This window comes from Urocitellus parryii, chromosome 14 (assembly GCF_045843805.1).
Source record: "Urocitellus parryii isolate mUroPar1 chromosome 14, mUroPar1.hap1, whole genome shotgun sequence".
In the NCBI taxonomy this organism is placed as follows: domain Eukaryota; kingdom Metazoa; phylum Chordata; class Mammalia; order Rodentia; family Sciuridae; genus Urocitellus; species Urocitellus parryii.
This window is the reverse complement of record NC_135544.1, coordinates 65,983,498-66,008,735: the sequence shown is the minus strand read 5'-3', so window position 1 is coordinate 66,008,735 and position 25,238 is coordinate 65,983,498. Positions and strand designations below refer to the sequence as shown.

Below are 25,238 nucleotides of genomic sequence, written 5' to 3'. Positions count from 1 at the left end.
GTTAGCTGTCTGTGCCATTGTTCCTCTGAGGGTTTTCAGAGATGAGATTCCAAGGATGACCAGGTCAGGCTGGGGCTGGGGCTCAGTGGTAGAGCACTTGCCTGGCATGTGTGAGGCACAGGGTTGGATCCTCAACATTGAATAAATAAATAAAGGTATTGTGTCCATCTACAACTAAAAAAAAAGAAAACAAAGAGTGATGAGTTAGCAGATACAGGCACTGGACTCCCGGGGGTCCTCAGTGTGGCCGACCGCAGATAGGTTCCCTAACACTTTCAACAAGTATTTGTTGTCACCGAGTCTGAATAGGTGACTGAAAAGGAATGAGAGAGGCTGTCGACACTGATACAATGACAGCCCGGCCATGCTCTCTCAGTGAAAGACTCCGTGACTGCATACATGCAGTCAGGATGAAAAGGTGGGATGGTTCACACTGGGCTGCTTTTGACCTATGGAACCAACAGCTTCATTCAGCCCGACCCATTAGACCTGAGACCGGGTCTGGTCATGCCGTTCTTGAGCTGGTTCCCCAACATGATGCCTCTTCCTCATTCCTAGATAATATTCTGCACATCCCATTCACCAAGTTCCAGCAGTGAGAAGTCACATGCCCGCAGCACCACAACCAAAGCTGTAATCGGAAACCTGGGGAGGGACTGCGGTAGAGCCCAGTGACAGAACAGGCTCACTGCACGATGCAAATTCAAATCTCCTTTTTCTCCCATCAACAGGAACAGGGTGTGAAGGATCTGGAAGCACCGGATGACAGACGAGGGAAGCTGAAAGCAAGGTCTCCGATGTGCACAGTGACCTTTCCTGACGCCCACTGGGCAGGTGCGGATGTGGACTCGACAGAGCCTTGAGGCCAGGACATAGACCACACCCTCCAGCTGACCTTTGGGTGTAACTACAAATGGGAGTCAAAAAGAAGGATCCGGTCTGTACCTACAGTGGAACTAAAAACAGGGTCCTTAAGGTCCAGGGCCCTTCTGTCTGAGGCAGCAGCGTTGATACAGTGCTCCTGTGGGGACACTGGGGGTCAGACACACGTGACAGACCAGTCCCACAGACAAAGCCACATCAGCCAGCGCTGCAGCCTCAGGTCTGTCCGGTGCGTGGACTAAAGCCTCACAGTCTTGGCCACGCTGCTGGCCGGTTCCTCTCCACCTGAGCGAATCCCCGGCCAGCGCTGAATCCCCAGCGTTCAAGAGTTCAGCGAGTGCTGGGCACGCCCTCCTTGCAGGGGAGGAGAGGGGAAGGGCAAGAAGGGAGCAGTGTGCACAGGGGGAAAACTGTGGACATAGTGAAATCTGATCGCGTGCCAGAAAAGCGTGTGAAGCTAGTGACCCCTGAACAACGCCTGGCCACGACCAGGCATGTGCGGCCACTGAGCGTGCGGGCGGCGGCAAAGCACAGACCGCCATGGAGAATTCTGTGGCCCCCTGCGTCCTTTACCCAGGGGACCGCGGCGTCAGCGGGACGGAGCCTGGGGCTCCGGGAGAGGGCAGCCTGCAGCCGCCGGCCACGAGCGAGGGCGCGGCGTCCCCCACTCAGACACCCTGCAGTCTCCGCGCGTCCCTGTGCTTCAGCTCCGGGGACGACTCTCCGCCGCAGTCTCGCGCTGCCGCCGCGGAGGGCGCGGCGGCTTCCTCGCCCTCGCACCGCAGCGGCCAGCGCGTGGTGGAGACGCAGTGGGAGGTCGGCAGCGCGGGCGCCGCGTCGCCAGAGGAGCTAGTGTCCCCGGAAGAGCCCGTGTCCCTGGAGGAGCGCGCGCGCCCCGAGGATCCCGTGTCCCCGGAAGAGCCCTCGTCCCGCCAGGAGCGCGCGCGCCCTGCGGAGTCTCTGTCCCTGGTGGAATCTGAGTCCCAGGAAGAGCTCGGAGAACCCGCGCCTGTGCCCCCCGGGGTCGGGACCGCGCACGGAGAGCCCGACCTGGTTATCGAGGTGTCCGGCCGGCGGCTGCGGGCGCACAAGACGGTGCTGGCGGCGCGCAGCGACTACTTCCGCGCGCGCGCGTCTCGGGACGTGCTGCGGGTGCAGGGCGTGAGCTTCGCAGCGCTGCAGCTGCTGCTGGCCGACGCGTACAGCGGACGCATGGCGGGCGTGCGGCCCGACAACGTGGCTGAAGTGGTGGCTGGCGCGCGCCGCCTGCAGCTGCCTGGCGCCGCGCAGCGCGCCACCGACGCCGTAGGGCCGCAGCTGAACTTGGCGAACTGCTACGAAGTGCTGAGCACCGCCAAGCGGCAGCGGCTCTCGGAGCTGCGCGACGCCGTCTACCGCTTCATGAGCGACCACTACCTGGAAGTGCTGCGCGAGCCCGCTGTGTTCGGGCGCCTGTCGGGCGCCGAGCGCGACTTGCTGCTGCGCCGCCGTCTGCGCGCCGGCCGCGCCCGCCTGCTGGCCGCCGCCCTCGGGCCAGCCGGGGAGCGCTCAGGCAGCCGCCCGCAGAGCCCGTCAGGGGACGCGGACGCGCGCGGCGACGCGGCCGTCTACTGCTACCACGAGGCGGCCGGCGAGTGGCGCGAGCTGACGCGGCTACCCGAGGGCGCGCCGGCGCGCGGCTGCGGCCTGTGCGTGCTCTACAACTACCTCTTCGTGGCCGGCGGCGTGGCGCCCGCGGGCCCTGATGGTCGCGCGCGCCCGTCCGACCAGGTCTTCTGCTACAACCCGGCCACCAACAGCTGGAGCACCGTGCGGCCGCTGCGTCAGGCGCGCTCGCAGCTGCAGCTGCTGGCGCTGGACGGCCACCTGTACGCCGTGGGCGGCGAGTGCCTGCTCAGCGTGGAGCGCTACGACCCGCGTGCCGACCGCTGGACCGCGGTGGCCCCGCTGCCCCGGGGCGCCTTCGCCGTGGCGCATGAGGCCACCACCTGCAATGGCGAGATCTACGTGTCGGGGGGCTCCCTCTTCTACCGCTTGCTCAAGTACGACCCTCGCCGCGACGAGTGGCAGGAGTGCCCGTGCAGCAGCAGCCGCGAGCGCTCAGCCGACATGGTGGCCCTGAATGGCTTCATCTACCGCTTTGACCTATGCGGGGCTCGAGGTGAAGCTCAGGCGGCGGCCGTTCCGGGCGGCGGGGTCAGTGTCTTCCGCTACCACTGTCTAGCCAAGCAATGGAGCCAGTGCGCCGCGCACCTGCGGCCTCCGGGCGCCCCAGCCGGCCTGCAGCCCTTCCGATGCGCCGCCCTGGACGGCACAATCTACTGCGTGAGCCGAGCGGGCACCTGGCGCTTCGTGCCCTCGCAGGATGGTGAGCCCGGCGGCGACGCAGGCGCCGGCGGCAGCTTCGAGCCAGAGCCACTGGGAGCCCCCCTGGACATCCGGGGCACACTCTTCCCATTTGTGCTCAACCTGCCTGAGAAGCCGGACCGGGGGGAGCAGGGCGCGGCCTAGGGCAGGCCGGGATCACTGGGCATCTCCCTTGGGCAGCTGTGGGACCAAAGGGGTGGCCCCGAGGGCTGCAGTTCCCAGTGGGTAGGGGGCAGAGGAGAGGAGGAAGAGAGAGGTGGGGTGGGTTGCTGCTCACTGCACCATGTATCCGCTTTGAGGGTAGAAGCTTTGGGGCCCTGGGGCGTTTTTCCGGTGCCATTCTCAGCGCTTCTCAGTTATGGATTCTTTTTTGCTTCATTTTGCTTAGTGGGTGGATGGCATAAGATGTAAGACGTGCACAAATGGCTTTAGGATGAGATGCAGGATACCTAGGGGAAGAGAGGGGGGTCAACCCATGGGTCCTCAGGTGCAGCTGCCGCCCTGGGGGTGCAGGAGGGTGAATATAAGGTACAGCCCTCTGGGGAGCTGAGCCCTGAGCACAGAGGAGGCGATTAGAGGTGCTGGGCAGGGTTCCCTCCTGGCCAGGCCACAGAGGGAGTCCTAAAGTAGTGCAGCTGAAGAGAGAAGTCACCCTTCTGTTTTGATTTGGGCCTGAGGTTAAAGCCAGAGCTGATAAGTAAAGCTTTCTGTGATTTAGTTAAACAGCTCGTGTCACCTTGTGCTGCAGTGGTGGTGGGCTCAGCTGTAGAGTGACTTAACCTTTAATTACCAATGGGATTTCTAGGCCCTGGGGCCCTGCAGTGTTTCCTCTGCCAATCATGGACACATCACCGGGGTCCCCACAAGCCAGAGCAGTGAGGCCATTGAGTGGAGGGGCCTGGAGTCCTTGGTGGCATGGTGACGATTCACTGTGACTTGACCTTTTGATCTTTGGTGATGAACTGTCACCTGGCAGCACATGGAATCAGGAAAGTTCACTGAGAAGGCACTTGTCTGTTTTGAAAGGACCCTGTGACAGCCAGTCTTCTCATTCCTGCCACCTTCTAGAAGGAGCCAAGAGGGACACTTCCTAAAAAAGAGGGTTAGAATCATTTTTGACAGTTCTAAAAATGAATGATACAGGCACATTTTAAACCCATTAGCTAATGTTTTAAATGTGTATCATGTAATTCTGATGAGGGATATTAATTTTTACCAACATCATTCTAAGAGAACAAGGCAGAGTGACATGTCATAGGAATATAACAAGGGAAAATGTCATGTATTTGGAATTCATTGTGAATTCCAAAATACCTGAATAGAATGGAAGTGAAACTCACTACTTTGAGAAAGTACAAAGATATAAAAGAAATCAGTTGATTTCCCCTCATTTGTTAGGTCAGTTGACTTTTCAGAAATGCTGGCCAGGACTTCCTGTCCATTAGTAGTTCAAGGGTAGAATTCACGCTCATGAACAGGCAAACTGGTTTGGATTGCAAAGCCAATTCATCTTACTGTAATAGGACAAGGGCACAAGTTTCTGGAACATACCTAGATGAAACCGTGAAGACCTTGACATGACTTCCTTATTAACCAGTGGTGGGATAGTGGGACGTAGGCGGTGCTTTTTAGAGTCTTTGGTTGTGAAGGTCTTGGTTAAGTGTGTTTAGAAATGGTCAGCATGAAACTCATGCATGAGGGGAGTGGGATTCACAGTGGCAGTTGGAGTGTGTTCTGGTGGTGTGCATGCTTGCTTCTGAGTGTGCATGAACCAAGAAGATGTCTTGGAAACTTGGCCAATCATTTTGGGAAAGAAAGAGAGACTTACTGATTTTGTTGGCCTTTTATAGGCGTATACTCGAGAAATACTTAACAGCAAAAAGGAACAGGTAGTGTTTTTTGAAGAAATGTACATTGTATATGGTAGTACATACTCTCTAGAATGTTATTACTAATGCTAAAAGTTTTAATATGAAAAGGGTCCAGGCTAATACTTTCATCCCTTAAATATCAAATTCATAAAACACCAGCATTGTGATTCTGCTTGACAAGTCACTCCTGGGACGTCCACTCTTGAGCTGGACCTCCGGAGTGACGTTGCTCCAGAGAGAGGGTAGGAGTGCTGGGTGTCGAGTGGCATCCCCCGGTGCCCCGGGAAGCCAGCTGTTCTTGTTTGGCTTAGTGGCAGAGTGCCTGTGGGAACTGGTGGTAGGTCCCCGAGGCGGAAGCAACGACTGCTTCCTTAGTAGTAAAGGGATCCTGGCCAACCCCTGTTGGACCGTCACGTGAGAACAAAGGCCGGAGGCCCTGACACCTGGAGAGCACCAGGCTGCTTGCCCTTGTGGGGCCGGGCCCTGCGGTGGGCAGCAAGGCTAGCACCCATCAAAGACGCCCTTTGAGGACATCGCTGAGACTTGCCCCGAGGCCTGAGGCCTGAGGAGGGTCCTGCTGCCTTCTGTCAGGTGTCTAAGTCTGCGTCCCACACAGCTGAGGAAGGTAGTTGGTGTGAACAATCGCTGGTCACTGGGGCGTGGGAAGAGGTTTCTAGGTTTAGGACACCCGTGTTCTCCTAAGGTCAGCCTTCACACACTGGCCTCTCCTGCTGGGAGGACAGTGCTGCTCTCAGGAAGTGTGCACGCGAGGGCTCTGTCCTCTGGGTAGCTGGCAGCGTTGACTCTGGGTTGTCCGTCGAGGGCACGTGCTCCGCGCAGCCCTGTCTCCCTTCTGTTTCGTGTTCTGGGGGGGAGCACCCCAGCTCTGACTCTTGACAGCTCTCTGGATCTGGGTCATGGTGATTTGATCTTCCAGGTTGTGGTGACTCCTGTGTCTTTTCCTCTTAAGAAAACGCTGTGGGGATTGAGTTGCCCTCAGTTAAATCTCTGACCTGTACTGGTCTTGCTACAAATACTGAGGCAAGAAATGAGCCATCTGCTCCACTTGGTTAATTCTGGGCCTTCAGTGATTCTGCTGCAGCTGTGTGCTCTCCCGGTCTCTTAGGAAACTTCCTGTTGCTGTTGCTGTTGATGTCCGCAGCTCTGGGCTCTTTGCTGAAGTTGGGACACAGTCGGCGCACAGTTGCCGTCACCTCTTGTTTGTGCTTAGTCAATGCCTCCCTGGCTGACGGGGGCTTTCCTTGGCGGTTCAGTGTCACTGTTTTGACCCCCTTCTTCTGCAGTGTCATTATCCGCGAGGAGGCAGGGTCAGGGGCTCCAAGTGGAACCAGAGGTCGGAGCTGTGTCAGGGTTCCTTCCAGCAGCCACCACATTTGTGCTTTCTTCACGTCCACAAAGGCGACCGGACTGGGGAGCAGCGGGCCCTGCACAGGGCCAGTGTGGCAGGAGCTCTGGGTGGCTGGTGCCTGGATTCGGATTGAGTGAAAGCCCACAGTTGTATTGTGAGTTGAACACCCCAGTGCTTGGCAGAGGCTACGTAGTCCCACTAACCAGTACTTACATGCTGCCCTTTACTAATGACCAGCTAGCTGTACCTGTGTAAGGCCAGTTCAGAGCAGCTGTTACTGTGTCTGTTACGCGTTTATCAGCGCTTGAGCATCAATGCTGTAAAACCCTGTATGTGTGTCCATCTATGCAGAGGTGAAATAAACTGTGTGGAACGCCAGTGCCCACAAGTCTGTGTGTGCTTGCTTCTCCCCCTCTCGGCAGCAGGACGCCAGGCTGGGCGACCCCCAGGGCTGGCCTCCCCCATGTGTGAAGCAAGCTGTCCAGCTCAGAATGCCCGAGGCCGAGTTGCCCCTCACAGGTCCTCACGGCGTCCTGCTCCTTTGACCCCCTTCCTCTCCTTCCAGAGAGGCCACTGATCTGAGGACCTGTCCACGGCCTGTGGTGTGGTGGGGTCAGCTGGTTACAGGGGGAAACCAGTTGAGGCTTGGGAGGAAGAAGTTTATCACCTGCGGGGATCTCATGAGGGTCACTTCATCCAGGCAGGGTCAAGGGGAGAAATGCCAGGTGGTCAGGACAGGGGAGAGGACAAAGCCAGGCTGGGCCCTTCCCTGTGCTTCTGTGAGAAACAGCCGGGCAGAGCAGTCAGCTCAGGACTGGCTAATTTCAGTGGGTGAGCCATGGGTGTCTCTGGTGGCCTGGTCCCTGGCTCGGGGGTTTTAGGCAGGGAGCACCTTGGTGGGTGTCTGAGTGTCGGGGCGGAGGTGGGGTGTGTGGGGGGCATGCCCTGGGCAGGCCTGCGCTGGCTGGAGGGACCGGCTGAGGCTGAAGGTGGCCGTATCTGCCCAGTGGCCAGCTCTGCAAGATGCCCAGACCTGGAGGGACCAGGGAGTGTCACAGGCTCCCCCGTCCCCTTCCCCCCAGGAGCACCCCGTCATCCCACTGGAATCCCAGAGGGCCTGGGGCTGGAGCCAAGGTGCCTCCCTGCCCCTGTGCCTCCCAGCTCTTCAGAACAGACTGAGAAACGGGCTCAGTGGGGAGCCGAGGAGACCAGCGGCATGTGCACCCCCAGGAAGAGCAGCACTGGCCTCTGCAGAAGGGCTGTGAAGCCCCATCAGTGGGCCCCAGCGCACTGGGATGCAGAGCCTCAGGTGCCTGAGGTGGGCCCAGCTCACAGGCAGGTCCTCAGGACAGGCTGCCTGTGAGGAAGGGGCAGTCCCAGTGTTTTCCCAGGGACAAGGAGCAAGGCGGGCGAGTCACAGCCAGGCCAGAACGTGGCAAACTCCTGACATTTTGGAACAGTTCTGGGAGTGGCCCTTCGAAGCCTCGCCTGTCCTTGGGAGCAGCAGCTTTTCCTGTATGTGACAGGAAGTGACCTCAGTGGCCCAGAGCCCTCTGAGCTCTCAGGTCACCGCACACTCGGTCCTGAATTCCAGAGCTGGATGGTAGGTCACGAGGTTCTATCTGCGGTCCCTGAAAACGAGGCTCTGCGTTTGCTCGGCCCAGAGCCCTTGGCCCCAGCCCGCGCCACCCACAGATGCCCACAGAAGGGGGGGTGCGGCTCCAGCCCAGCTCAGCAGGACGTGTGGACCAGGCTGGCCATGCCCGGGAGGAGAGGGCTCCGTGACAAGGCGCAGCACTGCCTGGTGTCTGGAGAGGTGTCGATGCTGATGCACATGCTGGGGTGGGCCACCCAGTGCCTGCACCATGAGGTAAGTGTTCTCCCGGTCCAGTCTTCACCCGGGTCTGGGCGACAGCCATCCTGTCACCCCCCAGCTCCCCTCCTCAGCCCCAGCCCTGTCTCCACCCTGTGAACGGGAGTGAGCACTTGCAGACCAGACCTCACTGCTCAGTGGGCCCTGGAGGACCCCAGTGCCACTGCTGGTTGGTGACAGTCGGTCCAGGCAGTTTCCCTCATGGATCTCTCTTTACTCAGAGGGGACAGGAACGTTGCTGAAGGGCGGAGGTGTGCTCAGTACCCCAACTGCTGTCTGTCTCTCTCCTGCATTTTCTTCTGCAAATATTCTTCAACTTGAACTTCCCTGAGCCTCAGTGTTTTCCTTGCCAAGTTTTAGGATTTGGATAATCAATCAGAGTGGTTTTCTTTGCAGCCTTTGAAACCAGATGTAATGACAAAAAACATACAGGCTTTTCAGATTGAGGTGATGAATCATCTAACAGAAGTCGGGTGAACGAGATCCAGGAGAACCATTCACGTAACTCTAATAGTCTTGCTCAGTGAGAAGAAGGATTTTAAACCTCTTTAGATAAATGAAATAAAAGCTATTTGTGCAAAGAGGTGCGCCCTGTGTGTTGTGTTGTGCTGACCAAGGCGCTAATGCGGCCTGTGGGCACTGAGGCTGTGCCAATTGCCATTGTGTGGCCAATACCTTAGAGCTATCACATGGCGACAGTGTCTCCACACACTGCAGTGGCAGAGATCAAGCCATCGACTTGTGGACAGGCTTGGTCTCCAGTTCTCAGGGAGGGCACAGGCTCATGGCCCTTGGAGTGAGAGGGACAATCCTGGCTGCTTATGTCCTAGATACCCGGTTCCTGATGCTAGGTGGCATTGCAGAGGACACAGCACCCCTTGCAGCAGCTCTCCCAGGCAGGTAGTTTATGAGGCCTAGGTCTTGGAATGAAGCAGAAGTGACAGTCCTGCCAACATCCAGTGAGTGCCACTACCCCGCTTCTGCATGGCACTGGGACTCAGCAGGCAGATGAGACTTGCTTTGCTCAGGGGAGCTCAAGCGGCTGTGACATGTGCCGACAGCTGCTTGTTCAGTGCCAGCAGGCGTCCTGGGGTGCCAACAGGCCACGCCTGCTCCAGCACTGTGTTTGCACGTGGCCAGGCTGGAAGTCCAGAGCAGCCGCACGCCACACTCACCTCCTGTTCTCCTTTCTGGGCTGCACACTCATGTTCAAGGCAATGTCTGGCTGACAACTCCTGTGGCTTGGCTGTTACCATTGACCTCTCCAGTCCACAGTCTGGGGTCAAGGTCACTGTATCCACCACTGTGAAAGGAACTGTGGCTCCCAGATGGGACACCTCCCTTTGGAAGCTTCTGGTGAGTGTCAGAGCCAGGGTAGCACATGGGTGACAGCAACGTGAGGCAGGGAGAAAGTCTGTCTGGGTGGCACAGATGCAGCCAGGAGCCTGCCAGGAAACAGAAAGGCGAGTCCTGGGATGTGAGAGCGGAGGCCCAGGGCTGGCTGCGCCCTCCCTCTCCCCCGTGTGACATTGACACCGTCCTTCTGCACTCAGAGCAGACAGTTGAGAACGGGCATGGTGGCCTAGGGACACTGCAGGCTGACTTGAGAGGAGCCCACCAAGGAGAGGGAGGGCAGAGGGAGGGGCCTGCGGCAGGCGGCCACAGAACCAACCGGTAGAGTCAGGCGAGGCTCTGAAGAGGAACTGCAGAAGGAGGAGACGGCAGAGGCTCCTCAGCTCACTGGGAGGCACGAACCAAAGGTTCTTAAAAATAGTGATTTGGAGACAGCAGCAAAAATGAGTGGAAGGTACAGAGATTCCCCTGTCCCCCAGCTGAGCCCAGCCTCCAAAGCAGCTCCCCTTAGAGCCGAGTGTTTGTGGAGCTGGTGGGCTTGTGAGACCCCTCCCCCAGGGCCCACAGCCTACGGGGGGGCCACGTGGTTCTGGAGACGCCCTGGGTGTGGGCACATGTATGCTGACTCGTGTCCCCTGCAGCACCAAGAGTGCCTCTCTGCCCTAAAGGCCTCTGTGGCCTTGTTCTCCTCCTCCGCAACCCTGCTGACCACCGGGCTCTCACTGGGCCCACAGATTCACCTTTTCCAGCATGTCCTGTGTGGGACTCACAGGGCACCTCCTCCCCTGGCAGGCGTGGTCCTCAGGTGTCTGTCCCTGGGGAGATCCCCCAGACGCCTCCAAGCTGCCAACAGAGTGGCAGTCTCTTGATGGTATGAGCTGGAATGCTGTTGGGCACGAGCCATGTTTCTGTTGTATTTTGCCCACACTGCACAGGTAAGACCCGCTACGCCAGTCCCCTCCACGCTCTAAGGTTCCTCTCAAGTCAGGTACAGGACCAGGGCGAGGTTCTGGGACTTCCACTTAGCCACCGTGGAACACCTCCACATGTCTGGGTGGCCGTGCCCCCCCACCTGCCAGCATCCAGGAGCCCCCCTCGCACACAGCACCCCCATCGTCACGTGCCTTATTTTAGTCAGCCTGTCCTTCCCCTGGACAGGAGGTCACTGGCTTCACGTGTCTTTTCCTGCCTCCTCTAAGCCAAGAAACCTCTCACTCTGGGACCTGCCGATTTAACTTCTTTGATCTTTTCATTAAGTGTTTCCTGTTGATTTGTCGAGCTCCTGGTAGACTTTAGAGAGATCACTTTATTGTGGCTGTTTTTAGATATATTCTCCCACCTACCAGTGGGCACTTTTGGTGGGGACCTTTTACTGAATAGCAATCCTTAACTTGAATGAATGTCACATCTATTAACTTCCGCAGAAGGCTTCTTATTTGGGGATTAATCTTTACTAGAAGAATAATGAAAATGTTTAATGTTTGTTAACAGAATTGTGTAATATGTAAGCTGTCTAACTCTTAATTTATTGTCAGGATTTCCTATAAAAGGAAATAGTGTATTTCTTAAGAAACTCTTTTCTAAACATGTTCTCGTAACACACGGAGCGGTGGAATCCTACCATACACTGACATGGACTTAAGAAAACAGAACCAAACAGATACCAGGAGCAGAATCCCCGAGATCTAAGGGAGCGGGGACAAGGCCTGCGTTGTGGATCTGACTGAGAAGCAGCAGGGGTGGACCACGCCGTTCACACAGACACGGTGAGCACCAGGGGTCACAGAAGGTGCCCCGATCATGGTGAGCACAGAGCCAAGATGGAGGTCCCACAACCCCCCAAGCTGCAAGATGAGCTCAGTTTTCAAGCTTAGAGCCAAGTGTTCTAATTACACCTGGGTGAAGCACAAGCCACCGAGGAAACATTGAAAGACTGGATGGCTTCTGGGTGGTGACTGACTGGCAATGGGTGCATCCTCCGGCAGAGCCAGTGCCAGTGTGATTGCCAGGCCCAGGAGCAGCCTGCCTGAGGGCAGGCACCAGCCCTTCCACGAGGTCCCCTCACTGGGCCCCTGCCTCCTTGCCAAGGGTCCCAACCATCCTCCCCCCGGGTCGAGGGCCTGGTGAGCAGGTGAGTTTCTGAACTTCAGAGCAGACTGAGCAGCTCTTTTGGAGGGAGGCTTGGAGACAAAGGGGTTGAAATTTAAATCTGTCCTTTGACCTACAAATTTGACATTGTCCTTTGCAACAGTCTTACAGGTCTGCTTCTGCTTCCATGGTTTAATTTGGAACCTCTAAAGCGTGGAAGAGGACTGGCATAGCTGGTCTTACCTATGCATTATAAGCAAAAATATAACAAGAGCATGGCTCGTGCCCGCCAGCAGTACTCCCGCGTCCTGTTGTCATTTAGGGCCTTGCTGGTGGCAGATGCACAGTCATGCTTCCTCTTGGGTTTCAGAGCCCCTGGATTAATGTGAGTGCCTTGGTACAGGTCTGTGGAATTAAAAATGCCCTTCCAGTCGGAGGATTTCCTGGGAATTAGGAGGTCAAGCACTGGGTCCCACTTCCAGCTGACTTGCTTCCCCACAGCTGGGGCTAGTTAGATGTGTTTACACTTAGAGACTGACTGGCTCTGGGGTTCAAGTGGGAGTGGTCGGCCGATGCACAAGGACTCTCTGAGGCCGGCTCCCACCTCCACCTCCCTGCAGTATGAAGGAGACCACCAACAGCAGAGCCGCGCCTTCTCGGAAACCCCTCTGTGCAGAGAGCCCCGTCCCAAGCCCAGCGACCTGGGCTGGTCCCAGTGAACCGTGTGACCAGGTTCCCACAGTGGCACCAGGGGTGAGGATTTGGGCACCCAGGGGCAGCTGGCCCAGGACTCCAACTGCATAAAAGCACCCCAGGTTTTCTGCAGAAATCTGCCTTGGAATTTCCCATCTGTTTCCTGCTGCACTTCTCCTGCCTCCCAGCCCCCTTCCTTCTAAGGTCTCACGGACAGCGTCGATGGTTTCCGGGCTGCATTCCTACACAAGATGCTTTCTTTCCTGCATCTTGCTGGTCACAGATTACCCTCTGTCCAAAGGCAGAAGCAGAAAAACAGGGCAGAGAAGTGCCCATTGTCCTGCTGGGTGCAGGGAGGGACAGGCTGCAGGAGGCAGCTGCAGACAAAGGCTCCTTCTCTCCCTCCTGCCTGCCAAACGGATTTCCTCCCAAGACAGAGGCCCAGCACCGGCCTGCCTGGCGCGGTGGTGGATTGAGTCACGACAAAGCACCACGGCCCTAGTGCTTGTCCCACCGCTCTGGAGGCTGCAAGCCCAGGGACATGGTGCCTGCAGGTTCTGTGCCTGGCCCGTCTGGCTTTTAGAGGGCACCTCCCGGGTGTGACCGCTGGGAGGAAGCACAGTGTCCTCCTCTGAGGATACCAGTCCTACCTACAGGCCCACCTCTGACTTTCCTCTTTTCCTTCCTGTGGGCCTGACACCAAACAATCCTATGGTGGGGCTGCCACCTGAGAGGGACAGTCTTGGCCCAGACAGGCTCCTGACGGAAAGAGACAAGGGCCACAGCACCCCAGTCTTGGTAGGCTTGACTTTCTCACTTCCCACTGTGGGCCCCCAGCTGACCCACCGCGGAGCCGCCTCCTGTGTGAAGTAACCGTGTGGTAGTGCCAGCAGAGGGAAGCCTGGGGGCCACTCGGACTGTAATCTCCGGCCTTCATTGGATCGGCCAACTGCTCAGCGGGTCCTCCGGGTCCTCCAATTAGGGCGCAGGGCCGCGGTGGTCAGGGTGTGAGCGTGCGGACTGGCCAGGTCCTGCTGCTGCCCCTGGGCCGGAGTCCGGGCTTGCCCACCCACCTCAGAGCAGGCCCTCAGTACTTCCAACAGCGAGCTCAGTGGCTCCAAAGGCCCACGTGGTCTTTAGACCTCGCTGCGCTAGGAGCTGAGCGACCTTGGGAGCGCCTGGGGACACAGGTCTGAGGACCCCTGGAGGGAAGCAGCCGCCCGCTGCTGCTTTGCCTTCAGTGCCAGGTGGGACAGTTTTTTGAGGACCGGTGCCCTCCCTGCGGTGGCCACGTGGCCTCCTGCACACACAGCAGACAGGTGCCCACAGTGCTTCCTGAAATCCCGGCCATCTGGCCAGACCACGTGTGGCTGTTGTCACTCTGTCAATTTCAGTGCGTGAAGTAGTGCGAGATCCATATATATACATATGTGTGTTTAGTTTGAAAAGTTCATGGGGTTTTGGTTCTAACATCTGCTCTCCTGTTCTTCCACTTCTCAGGTCTCCTTCTGGGTTGTACTTTTGTTTTTTTTCCTTCATATTTTAACTTTCTCTGAAAAATCTTTTTTTTAAATTTTTTTTAGTTGCTTATGAACCTTTACTTTACTCAGTCATTTATATGCAGTGCTGAGACTTGAACCCAGTGCCTCTCACACGTGAGGTGAGTGCTCCACCACCGAGCCACAACCCCAGCCCTCTTAAAAACCTTCTGTCTCCTCCTTCCCTTCTAGCTTCGCCCCTCTCTTTTGGCCTTCTATATCTTTAGGGCGTTATTTGCTGTTTTTAACCATTTCTTGTATTCCTATGGCTTAGTCCTTATTTCTAAAATGATTTAATTTTTTCCCAATTCTTCCTGGTGCTGTTAACTTATTCTGACTTTTCTTTTATTTAATGATCTTTTAAGAATCACATTTTTCTGAGTGTCTTTCACTTTCTTTTGAAATATAGTCTACTTATTTGAGTGTGATATGAACTGTAGGGTGGTCTAGCTTCTATTTTCTTTACATAAGAACTTTGGTGAGACATTCGGATTTCTCTTTTGTTTTTGTTTTTTTTTTGAGATATCCAGTGTTGCTGGTGACAGTGGCCCCCCTGTGCTGTAGGATGGGGGACCTGCTCTCTTCCTGCCGTTCTGTACCCATGGCCCACTCTACTTCCTGTCCTGTCCCCTTCCCAGCTCAACTGAATTTTTCCAACATTGCCATATTGTTGGCAATCATTGTGACTCTCTACAGCTGAGTTACCATCACATGATCCTTTTTTCAAAATCACAAAGTATTTTTGGTAATCACATTATTTAATTTTTTTTTCTTTCCTGGCTTCAGAACCAGGTTTCGAGTTTTGGTTTGGAGCTCCCTCTCGTGGACACAGTGACTATCCACTGAGGCCAGGTTGGCAGGGCTTCCCAAGGTGTGGACAGGGCTCAGGACCAGCAGGGGTGGAAAAGAGTGCAGTGACCCCCAGGGGTCCGTGACTGTGTTGACAATGTGACTTCCCGAGTTCATGCTACTGTCCAGTGAAGGATGGACACTACCATTTCCCAAATGACCAGTGTCCTACATCACAAAATTGCCAATGGGAAAAAAGTGCAAAATGCATGAGAGTGTGAAGGATTTTAATGTGACCAAGTATGGGAAGGTCACTGGTGTGCTGGGACTGCAGGCGGCAGCTCCTCCTTCAGACACGCTCGCTCCTATTGTTGGTGAGGTCACAGGTCAATGCACTGTTACCCGGGGAAGCGTGCATCTGTCCAGGATGGATGTTTTCATGTTTCAACCAACAACTGCATGCCAAGCCGTGTACCAACTGTCTCTCCCAGAGCCAAGCACCAGAGAGATGGGTGAGCACGCAGGAGTTCACATTCCCTACCTGCTTCCTGCTGCGGTGGGGTCTTGCTGTGTGTGCAGGCTCGCCTCCAACACGTGTCCTCCTGCCTCAGCCTTCCGAGTCGTGGGTCACAGGAATGCACCACCGTGCCTGCCCATCTTTCTTTTTGTTTATTTCTGTTTACAAAATATTTATTTTCAATGTATACGATGGCTTCATAAACATGAGCAAAAGCTCCGTAAACAGGGACTTTGTGTGTTTATGGGAGGAAGAAGAATGGTCTTAGGGAAAAAGCCGACCACAGAGAGGGAGAGAGGCCTCTGGAGAGCTTCCTTTTCCAAATGTGTCCAGACTTGTAAATATCTACGTTCCCCAGGTGCAAAGGCCCCGGCCTGTGTGGGTGGTTGGACAGAGTGCACCCAGAGGCCCTGGGCAGCAGAGGCTCGCTCTCACCACGCGGGGATGGACGTCCAGGGTCGAGGTGAGGCAGAGCCCTGTCAGCCCAAGGCAGGGTCCGAGGGTGGAGGTGGGGTTCTCAGGTGGGGGGGTGGGCCGTGGCCCCTGAGACCTTTTATGAGGCCGCCAATCCCACCATGAGGTTGCCCCCTGCCCTCAGCACCCCAGCACCCACCTCCTGGCGCCCTCCCCTGGGCTGAGGACGTCAACACACTGGTCCCCGAGTGTGGGCACCGGTCCCTAGTGAGAATCGCGGCCACCTGGGCTGCTCAGTGCTTGCCTTCTGTCGACCATGTGCTGTGACTAGGGACGCCGCTCTGTGCCTGCTGTCCACTAGTTCTCCGTGGGCATCTGGGGCAGAGAGAGATCTCAGCTCTCTGTCCAACCTCTCCTTCCTCCCCGGCAGGAAGTCGCTCAGGCCTCGTCCAGGGCCAACAGTGGTGTGCTGTCTGACGGGGTCAGACTCCCTGAGTCATGTGCTGGACTGCATGGGGGCCCTCTCCAGGACCCTGACCTGGCTTTGTGGTCCCCTTCCCTTGGTGGCAGGTCAGCCCTCCAGGAGGCTGACTCACAAAGGCCTGGAAACCCAGGTGTGGGGATCCTAGTTCAGACCCGGGGGGCTCAGGCCCTGGCCCCTCTGGGCCCCAGTTTCCTCCCTCCTGGGGTGCAGCCAGGGTGTCGAGGGTGAGCTCCATTGCCCCGTGCCGGTCTGGGTGCCGCCTCTCTTGGCCTTGCCTACCCCTCCCTCTTCTTGAACCCAGGGCACACAGCTTGCCTCAGGCTCTATGTAGGTCTTAGCATGTTGGTCTGTGCCCTGGATCCATTTCCTGGATCTTCTTTGGGACCTTGTGCTGGCCACTTGTTCCTGTGTGACCGGCTCTGTCCCTGTGCATGATCATTCAGCACTGAACTGAGCCTGTTGGGGCTTAAACCAGCAGCATCTGTGTAAAATCACAAGACGAGCTCTGGGCAGGGCACGCGACTCCAAGGACAGACTGACAGATACAGAGCCCTGCCCTTGACGGCCAGCTCGGGCGCTGTGGCCAGCACAGCCTCCCGCTTGGTGTGGTTATTAATGGCACTGTAGCGATCAAGTCCCCAGGAGCCCTGTGTGCAGAGCCCCCAGGAGAGCCACGGGCAGAAGCGGGCTTCCACGCTGGGTGAAGATGCTCCTCCTTGGCTTGCACAGCGTGCGAGGCATTCAGCCCCAGCTAAGGTGCAGATCTGGACCGACCATCATCTCCAAACGAGTCTTTGGCCAAGTGGCATGGATTTTAGGAGTGAGTCTTTACCCTTCAGCCTTGACCTGGCCAGACAGGCAGCTCTCAAGGCTTTAGAAGCAGCAAAGAATGCACCGCCGATCAGATGACAGCCCTGCTTCTCCAAAGGTAGAGCCGTGTGTCTGCCCAGCCTGCAGGTGATCCACGCCTCCCGCCCCCGCCCCTGCCTCATCACGCACCAGGCCGGCATGTCCTCTTTGGTTTCCTGTCTGTTGAGAACATCTTTATCCTCTTCCTAGTCCAGAGGGACTGTGCTGTCTGGGGGAAACCTCCCCCTGCTCTGCTGGGTTCTGGGCTTCGTGCCGCCAAGGCCTGGGCACGTAGCACACAGTGACCAGGGTCCGTGCCAGAGTCCGCACACATGGTGCCTGAAGGGCGCAGAGCTGAGCCCTGCTGACAGGTTTCCTAGGATATGTTTTGATTTACAAAATATGGAAAAACCTTTGCACTACATCACAGAGTGACGCCAAACCACGAGCCATCTAGTGGCAGCAGAGTCAGGAAGAGCATGACCGTGTCACATGGAATTTCTGGCTGCCGTGGGCGGGGCGACTCAGCTAGTTTAAGTGTTTTGTTGTTTTACTCAACAAGGATTTGCTGAGCGGGTTTTGTGTGCCAGGTTTAAGGAAGGTCCTGGGACTCCACAGCATCCCGGTTCGAGGTGGGCTGGGACAGCCGCTGTGACAGACAATGCTTGGAGTCCAGATGTGGACCCGAAGGGAAGGAACTCGGCCCGTTGGTCACCGGGGAGCCTAAGCCAGGCTCAGCTGAGGCACCCCAAACCTGGTGCCTGTGCTGAAGTTTGAATGGAGGGGAAACGGGCGGAGAAGACCCTGGGGTGGGGGTGACAGTTCTGCAGCATGGTGGGGGCAGGCCGTGCAGGGCCTCGAGCACGGATCCTCGAGCACTGTTCTGGTCACAAGGGGCTTTAGAAGTGTGGGGGACTTGCTCTGGCCTGCATTGTCCTGGAGGGGACAGGGAGCTGGAGCACACCTCGGGGTGGGATGTCCTGCATCTACAGGACGCTTCACACTGACTGAGAGGGACAGAGCTGGGAGCAGTGGCTACAAGTCACCTGTGCCTCCTGGTGTGCCATTCAGCAGCACTCTCGGATGGCCCTGCCTGGCAGGGCCACTGGACTCTGGGCAGGACAGTGCAGAGTGCCATGCCACTCGTAAGCAAGAATGGGGTGGGCACGTGCAAGCCCCACACGAGTGCTACTGGTGTTCTGTCTCAGGGACCCCTGGGGTGTGTCCCTGCCCGTGTGGAGGGAGAGGCAGGCTGTGGACACTGTGGTCCCACAGTGCCACGGTGCCCAGGTGCCATGGAGCTCCCTGGTCACCACAACCCCATCAGCTCCTGGTGAATGCTGCCCACTCCCTCTGATTTCATCTCTTTTCCCGGCAGTCTCCCCTGGGAAGCTCCTTCCAGAGATGAGGAAATAGGCTGCGAGGTGTCCCTGAAACTGCCCCAATAACAGGTGACGGTCTCACTCTGAGCTCTGGGGACACTTCTGCAGCCCCAACATGTCTCCACCACGATGGCCCCACTCCCGCTCTTCTGCACCAAGAGGCTTCATCCTTGCGTTGGGAAGAGCTCTGAGCGCCGGGCAGTTGGCTATCTTCTAAAACCCATAGGACCACGTTTTGTTTTCTGAGGCCAATGTGTGGAAGTTGTCAAAATATCTTCAAGAATAATTTTATTTCTTGCAAATATTGAAAGTGATTCTCCTGATTTGAACATCAGTTTTGGCCTTGTGCTTTAAGAGCATAATTCTCAGGACTCCACTTGGCCAACAACCATAGGACCCCAGAGTCCTGCAGGATGAAGACACCTCCAATCCTGCTTTGTGGTCCCCTTTTCTAGGTCACATGACATTTCTCACTGACCATTTAGCAAGTTGGAAATTCCAGCTGTGGATCAGGATGCACCTTACTGACTAGTCCTTTGTAGCAGTCGGGATTCTTCTTTTTTTAAATCTACAAACTGTTTTATTTACTACCTCTACTTTTAACATAATTCGTGCACTTCTAAATATCGGATGTTCCAAATAGGACTCAAGTTTGTCCACTGTGTACCTAGTAGTGCTGGATCAACCACATACATGTCACCGTGGTTATATCTGAAAGGAACATTCTGGCCTAGAATATGCCTTTCTTTCTTCCACTCTGTGTCACATGTGACGTAGGCAATGTGTCACTCTGATGTGATGTCATAATTCCACTTCCAAAAAGCCTTTTCAGAAGGTCTCCTTTCTAGGAATTTTAGCACAACCTCTGCCCCACAGCTCACCCTCTGGCCTGTGCCAGCTGCAGCCCACCCTCTGGCCCATCCCCTGGCCCTGCAGCCCACCCTCCAGCCTGGGTGGAGGACCCCGAGGCCTGGGAGCAGCCACCTCCCCTTCCCACTGTGCTCTGCCACATCTTGCAGTTGGGAATCTTTGGACACACAGGAGCCCACCCGAGTAGCTTCCGCAGAGACAGCTGGTCCACCTGCTGGTGGAGACCTAGGCAGAGGGCCGCATCTCGGCGGAGCGTCATCTCTGGGTCTGTCTCTCACTGTTCTGCTTCTGGGTTCCAGTCAGGGCCACTCCACCCAGGGCTGACAGTGGGGTCCTGGGGAGCCAAAGTTTGGGCACACTCCTGGTGCAGGTGCAGGGCTGAAGCGCAGGTCGGTTGTGCATTTACAGTTTGCTGGGAAACTGCAGGGAAGACCCACGGGCCACCTGGGGCAGTCGTGGTGGTCATGGCTGAAGACGGCTGTTTTGTGTGAGGCGGGGTCCATACCTGAGGCCCCTGGGATACGGAGGGAGTAAGGCCCAGAAAACAAGAGCCCCTGGTCAGGGACAGGGAGAGGATGTGGAAGGCCTTCCTTCTCTAGTGCTGCCTCTCCTGACTCATCCACTGGCCTGGCTGGCTCCTGGGGCTCCTGGCAAACCAGAGGTGGAGCATGGAGGCATTTTTTTAAGGTTCTAGACACTTCTCATGTGTGATTTTCTAACAAACTCACAGGAGAGTGGCTACTGCACACGTTTTCAGATGGGGAGCCAGCTCTGTGAGGCTGCTGGCTGAGGCTCACAAACCAGTCTGGATGCAGCTCGCAGATCCTCAGGAGGCCCCTCTTCTTGGCCACAGCACGGTGCCAGGTGTGCGCTATTTATATTTGGACACACACTGTGCAAAGTGACGGACACCAGTGATCATGGTGCAGCTCAGCGGCAGCACACGTCTGTGGTGGTGACTCTGATCGAGACTTGGTCTGTGGAGAAGGCCTGCCCCTGGCCATGGCAAGGCAGATCCTGCTGAGTGGCCTGAGGTAGACCCAGTGCAAATCGAGGTCGTTTCTGAAGTTAAAACACATGCACTACACACAGGGCTGCCAGTTTCCCTTGTCCACCCTGGGGGAGGTGCCAGTGGACAGTCGGAGAGCTCATCAGCCCTGGGGGGAGGTGCCAGTGGACAGTGGGAGCTCATCAGCCCTGGGGTGAGGTCCCAGTGGACAGTGGAAGAGATCATCAGCCCTGGGGGGAGCTGCCAGTGGACAGTGGGAGAGCTCATCAGCCCTGGGGGGAGGTGCCAGTGGACAGTGGGAGATCATCAGCCCTGGGGGGAGGTGCCAGTGGACAGTGGGAGATCATCAGCCCCTGGGGGGAGGTGCTAGTGGACAGTGGGAGATCATCAGCCCCTGGGGGGAGGTGCCAGTGGACAGTGGGAGTTCATCAGCCCTGGGGGGAGGTGCCAGTGGACAGTGGGAGATCATCAGCCCTGGGGTGAGGTGCCAGTGGACAGTGGGAGATCATCAGCCCTGGGGGGAGATGCCAGTGGACAGTGGGAGAGCTCATCAGCCCCTGGGGGGAGGTGCCAGTGGACAGTGGGAGTTCATCAGCCCTGGGGTGAGGTGCCAGTGGACAGTGGGAGATCATCAGCCCTGGGGGGAGATGCCAGTGGACAGTGGGAGAGCTCATCAGCCCCTGGGGGGAGGTGCCAGTGGACAGTGGGAGTTCATCAGCCCTGGGGGGAGATGCCAGTGGACAGTGGGAGATCATCAGCCCTGGGGGGAGGTGCCAGTGGACAGTGGGGGAGCTCATCAGCCCCTGGGGTGAGGTGCGAGTGGATGGTGGGAGAGCTCATCAGGCCTGTACAGACTCACCCTGGGTTAGGGTGCACGTGCCAGGGAACCTGCAGCACAAGAGGACTGAGCACTTAATCAGAGACAGGCGAGTGTGGACAGCCACCAGCAGGGAAGTCGGTGGCTATCCTTTCTGGTCAGCAGCCGATAGCCCCTCTGCTTCCTGGGAATGAGAGTACATGCTGGGGCACAGGATGGACACTTCACACTTTCTAATTTGATTCCCCCTACAGCCGGACGTTTCCCTCTTGAGACCAGGCCAGTGATTTATGATGCGGCTCTCATTTGGGAGAGGCAGGCCCATGTGCCTAAATATAGCGCCTCCTCAGGCCATAAATGGGAGGAAGGACGGGGCTCCAGAGCCAGAGCCTAGGAAGCCAGGTGACCGGGCGGCAAGAGCCTCTCTCCTCTGTCACCTCCTGTAGTTGGGTAAGTGTCCCGTCGTCTCACCGTTGCTGGGCGGTGGCTTTGGGGGAAGAGCCACCCTGGGGTGGACCTGGTGCCGGGTGAGCTCTCCCAGGCTGCTCTGTCCAAGACTCCCTTCAGGGAAGCAGAGCATCAACTCGGGGGTCTGGGTTTTGTGGCGAGGCTTTGTGCTCCGCGAATCCTCTTCGCTTCCCAGTGCTGGCCTGTGTTGCCATGCTGTTCTCCACCCCTCCGAGAAGCGGGTCTCTTCTGCAATCTGCAGCATTGCACGGATGTCCCTCTGTTGACCAACACCTTTGGTTGTCACGAGGGTCTCAGAAATGAAAAGGGGGAGAGGGCAGATTTGCAGAAGGTATGAAGCAAAGGGGAGGTGTTCTTAGGGAGAAGGGAGAGGAGGGTCACTTGGCTTAGACCCAGGGGTGGCCGCTTCCCGGAGGGACTCAGAGGCTGGCTCCGGTGAAGGTCTTCTCCAGGTCCTCCCGGCTGCCTGCTCAGCCCCGTGAGGAGCTGTGCACTCTGCAGGGCTGGCAGTTAGGCTTCCAGGAAAGGAGAGGGCTGGCAGCTGTGCCTGAGGCCAGGCAGGACATCCAGCAGGAGAGAGGCGGCTGACATTCCCTATCTCCCTGCCTCGCATTCTTTCCTGACTGAGTACAAGGAAGATAGGAGCCTGGAGCACGTGGCGTGCACCTCTTCAGAGGTGTCTTCGTAAACAGGGTCCTCAGAGAGACTCTCGGGAGCCTGGCACTGACCTGCTGGTGGCTGCCCACTCCCTGCACCGACCTGCCCCTTCCTCCCTCTGGAGGGGCTTTCAGTCCCGTGCGCCCAGACCTTGACCTCTTGAGCTGTCCAAGTGGCAGACTGGGCAGAGTGGTAAGATGCGAGTGCTCTGGAGGGGTGTAGAGTGTCACTGTCAGCAGGTCAGCAGTGGATCTGTGGGAATGCACATGCCGTTCTTGGTCCCAGCAAGGGGCCTCTGCAGTGGAACTGTGGAATTTTGAGAACTGTTGATTGAATTCTCATGCCCGTGACAGCACGGTGGCTCCCTGGTTGCCGGAGAGCCAGCTGGTGCAGGAGGCAGTGTGGGATCCAGTTTCTCTGACTCTGCCCTATTCCAGCATTAGGGTGAGATTAGTCAGACTTCTCAGTAGCAGGAGGACTTTGTAGCTCTGAGGCTGGACTCCTGGAGCTCACGTTCTGGCTCTGGCAGGTTCCTGGAGGAGTTCTGGAAAATTTAGCTGCCAGAGATCAGACATCAAGCTATAGTTGATTGACCCCTATGTTTTTAAGGACTTTTGTGCTGTCATGATTTTTGATAACCAGTTTGGAAAAATCACTGGCCCACGTAACTCCCGGGGTGGAGGCACAGGAGAACGCCCGTCACGGGACCCCAGGGCTTAGTCACTAGGGCCTCTCCGAGTGCCAAACCCCTGCCTTTCTCCCCCCTGAGTGGCCTTCCCTCTGGGTGTGACTCTGGACTTCCACATCTTCAGCTGTAGAATCAATACTTTCTTCCACCAAATGGAAATAAACAGCTCTGAACTTGAAATGTCTTTGCAAATTGAAGCGGTGCCTGGCTGCATGAAAGAGGAGTTCAACTGGGCTCTTCCCAGGAAGGGCTTAGGACCAGGCATCCCCAGCCCTCAGTCCCAGGCTCCAGCACAGGCTTGGGTTTCAGGGTGATGTCAGAGTCCCCAGTCGTGTGGGGAGCACTTGTGCGTGGCCCCAGAGCTAGGCCGAGTCAGAAAGTGGCCGGGAGTGGTCAGAAGACCAGCTGACGCCTGGGCTCTGCAGGACCTGGGTGGGGGGTGTTCCTGGGGACCTTCAGCTCACACAGGGCAGGGTTCCACCAGTGTTATTTAACATGGCGGTGGACACACACATGGCTGGGGCTTCAGGGATCTAGTTACCACCTAGTGCAGCTCTCTGGCTTTACAGGGAATGGAGCAGGGCCCCGGAGTGACAGAGGGCTCCGCTCCCAGGTCCCTGGGGAGTCGGGCTTCTCAACAGCCCTGCACCATGGGCTCCACCATGAACTGCCCTTTGAGGAGAGGCTTCTCCTGGCCTTGGGGGGCACTTGTGCGACACGTAGCACAGCTGAGACCTCTTCTGCAGGAAGGCCGGGTTCTCTGTAGGGTGGCAGGGGCGGAGGGCCCCTTCCCAGCCTGGCAGCACAGTGGCACCGGGCACGTTCTCTTGAGGACCCTCTGCTTGACGCACACCTGCCCAGGCTGCACCACAGAGCCCACACGGAGCTCAAGGAAGGTGCTTCCGGGTCTCGCCACACACAGTGCGGGAGGGGAGGTATCCCAGCCTGGCCAGGGAAGCTCTGAGTTAGGAGGTGGCAGCAGGGAAGTGCTCAGGCCTGGACATGGCTTGATGTCCTGCTGCCATGTCTGGCTGGGCAGAAGCTTGAGGAGGAGTGGAGTCCAGGGCAGCTTGGCACAGGGGTCAGTGCCTGGGTCAGGGTTGCTGCAGGGCCAGAGCTCTGAGAGGTCCCCCTTCAGGTCCAGGGGTTCCAGGACCTGGGCTTGGACAGCACGTGGCAGGTGCTCGCAGTGACCGGGGTGAACTTGCACAGGGAGGTGACAGCATGTGGAGAGCACTTGGTGGCTCCTGAGTTTGACGTCCTGATGAGGAGAAGGACAAATCTGGGAACGGATGTGGCCAAGCCTGCCTCACCTTTCTCCGTGTCTGGGGGACACCTTAGCGGGTCTGTGCCTCACTGTGAAGAGAAGTGAGCGAGCTCGGCCCCAGCTGTGCCCCACTTGTACTCACGGAGCCTTTGGGGACTTCTAGGCCACCGGACCACACGTCAGGTGGAGTCAGCAAGGTCGAGTGCTGATGGTGCAGGAGCTTGACAGGCGCTGGTCCTCGCCCTAAAGACATGGGCCTCTCCCTCCTCAGAGCGTGGTGGAGCCAGTGGGCACTCCCTGTTGGGGACAGCACCTCCTGTCCTGTGATGTGGGCCACATTTGGGCAAACACACTGGAAGTTAACTCAATGTCGGTGTCAACACAAGAGGCACCAGGACGCCTCTTCCAGCCTGCCCTGCGTGGACACCACAGCTTCCCCACAGAGGCCCTCTGCACTGCTGTCCTGCCTGTGTGTGGCTCCCTCGTTCCCCAGATCCCCCCGCTGTCCGGCCAGCCACCCCTCATCCCACCTGGCCTCTGTGCTCCCTGCTGCCCGGCCTCCCGGCTGCCCTCTCCTCTCCCTTCCCAGGGTATTTCCACCTCCCCGGCCTCCGCCTCTTCTCCTTTTGTGTTCCAAGAATGTGTTGACTTCTCGATCTGTGTTTTAATTATTTTCATATTTTAATTATTTTAGTTGTAGGTGGACACAGTACCTTTATTTTATTTATTTATCTGTGCGGGGTGCTGAGGATCGAGCCCAGGGCCTCGTAAGGCTAGGTGAGCGCTCTACCCGAGCCCCAGCCCAGCCCCTGTTTTAATCATCTTTCTCCTCAGCACTGACGCTGCTCTTCACAGGGCCATGAACACACCAGGTGCTCTATAAACATGGGGTTCACAGTCGGACGAGGCAGACAGCCCCATCCTCCAGTGTTGGTGGAGGAAAGCCAGAGAGGAGCTGGGGCCCAGGGCGGTTGGCTGGGCTCCTGACGCCAG

General features: G+C 57.1%; 2 protein-coding genes and 1 long non-coding RNA gene across 4 annotated transcripts in view; all 3 read left to right on the top strand.

Moving 5' to 3' along the window:
- The first annotated feature begins 1,422 nt into the window (after nt 1–1,422).
- Nucleotides 1,423–6,809, top strand: Kbtbd11 (kelch repeat and BTB domain containing 11). Its single transcript, XM_026380160.2, has one exon. It carries the CDS (start codon nt 1,423–1,425, stop codon nt 3,391–3,393), a length of 1,971 nt encoding a protein of 656 aa, XP_026235945.1. The 3' UTR covers nt 3,394–6,809.
- Nucleotides 6,810–9,543: 2,734 nt separating this feature from the next.
- LOC113175828 (uncharacterized) lies at nt 9,544–15,484 on the top strand. Of its 2 annotated transcripts, none has more exons than XR_003300008.2 (4): nt 9,544–9,718; nt 10,508–10,650; nt 11,251–11,846; nt 11,967–15,484. It is a non-coding gene; the product is annotated as an uncharacterized LOC113175828 (long non-coding RNA). The 2 variants fall into 2 exon arrangements; XR_003300007.2 differs by lacking the exon at nt 9,544–9,718 and adding an exon at nt 9,949–10,169.
- A 6,022-nt stretch (nt 15,485–21,506) lies between these two features.
- Nucleotides 21,507–25,238, top strand: part of Myom2 (myomesin 2) — a 63,132-nt gene continuing 59,400 nt past the window's right edge. The window contains exon 1 of the mRNA XM_026380158.2: nt 21,507–21,615. The gene's annotated coding sequence lies outside the window, so the exon portion shown is untranslated. The remainder of the gene's footprint in view (nt 21,616–25,238) is intronic.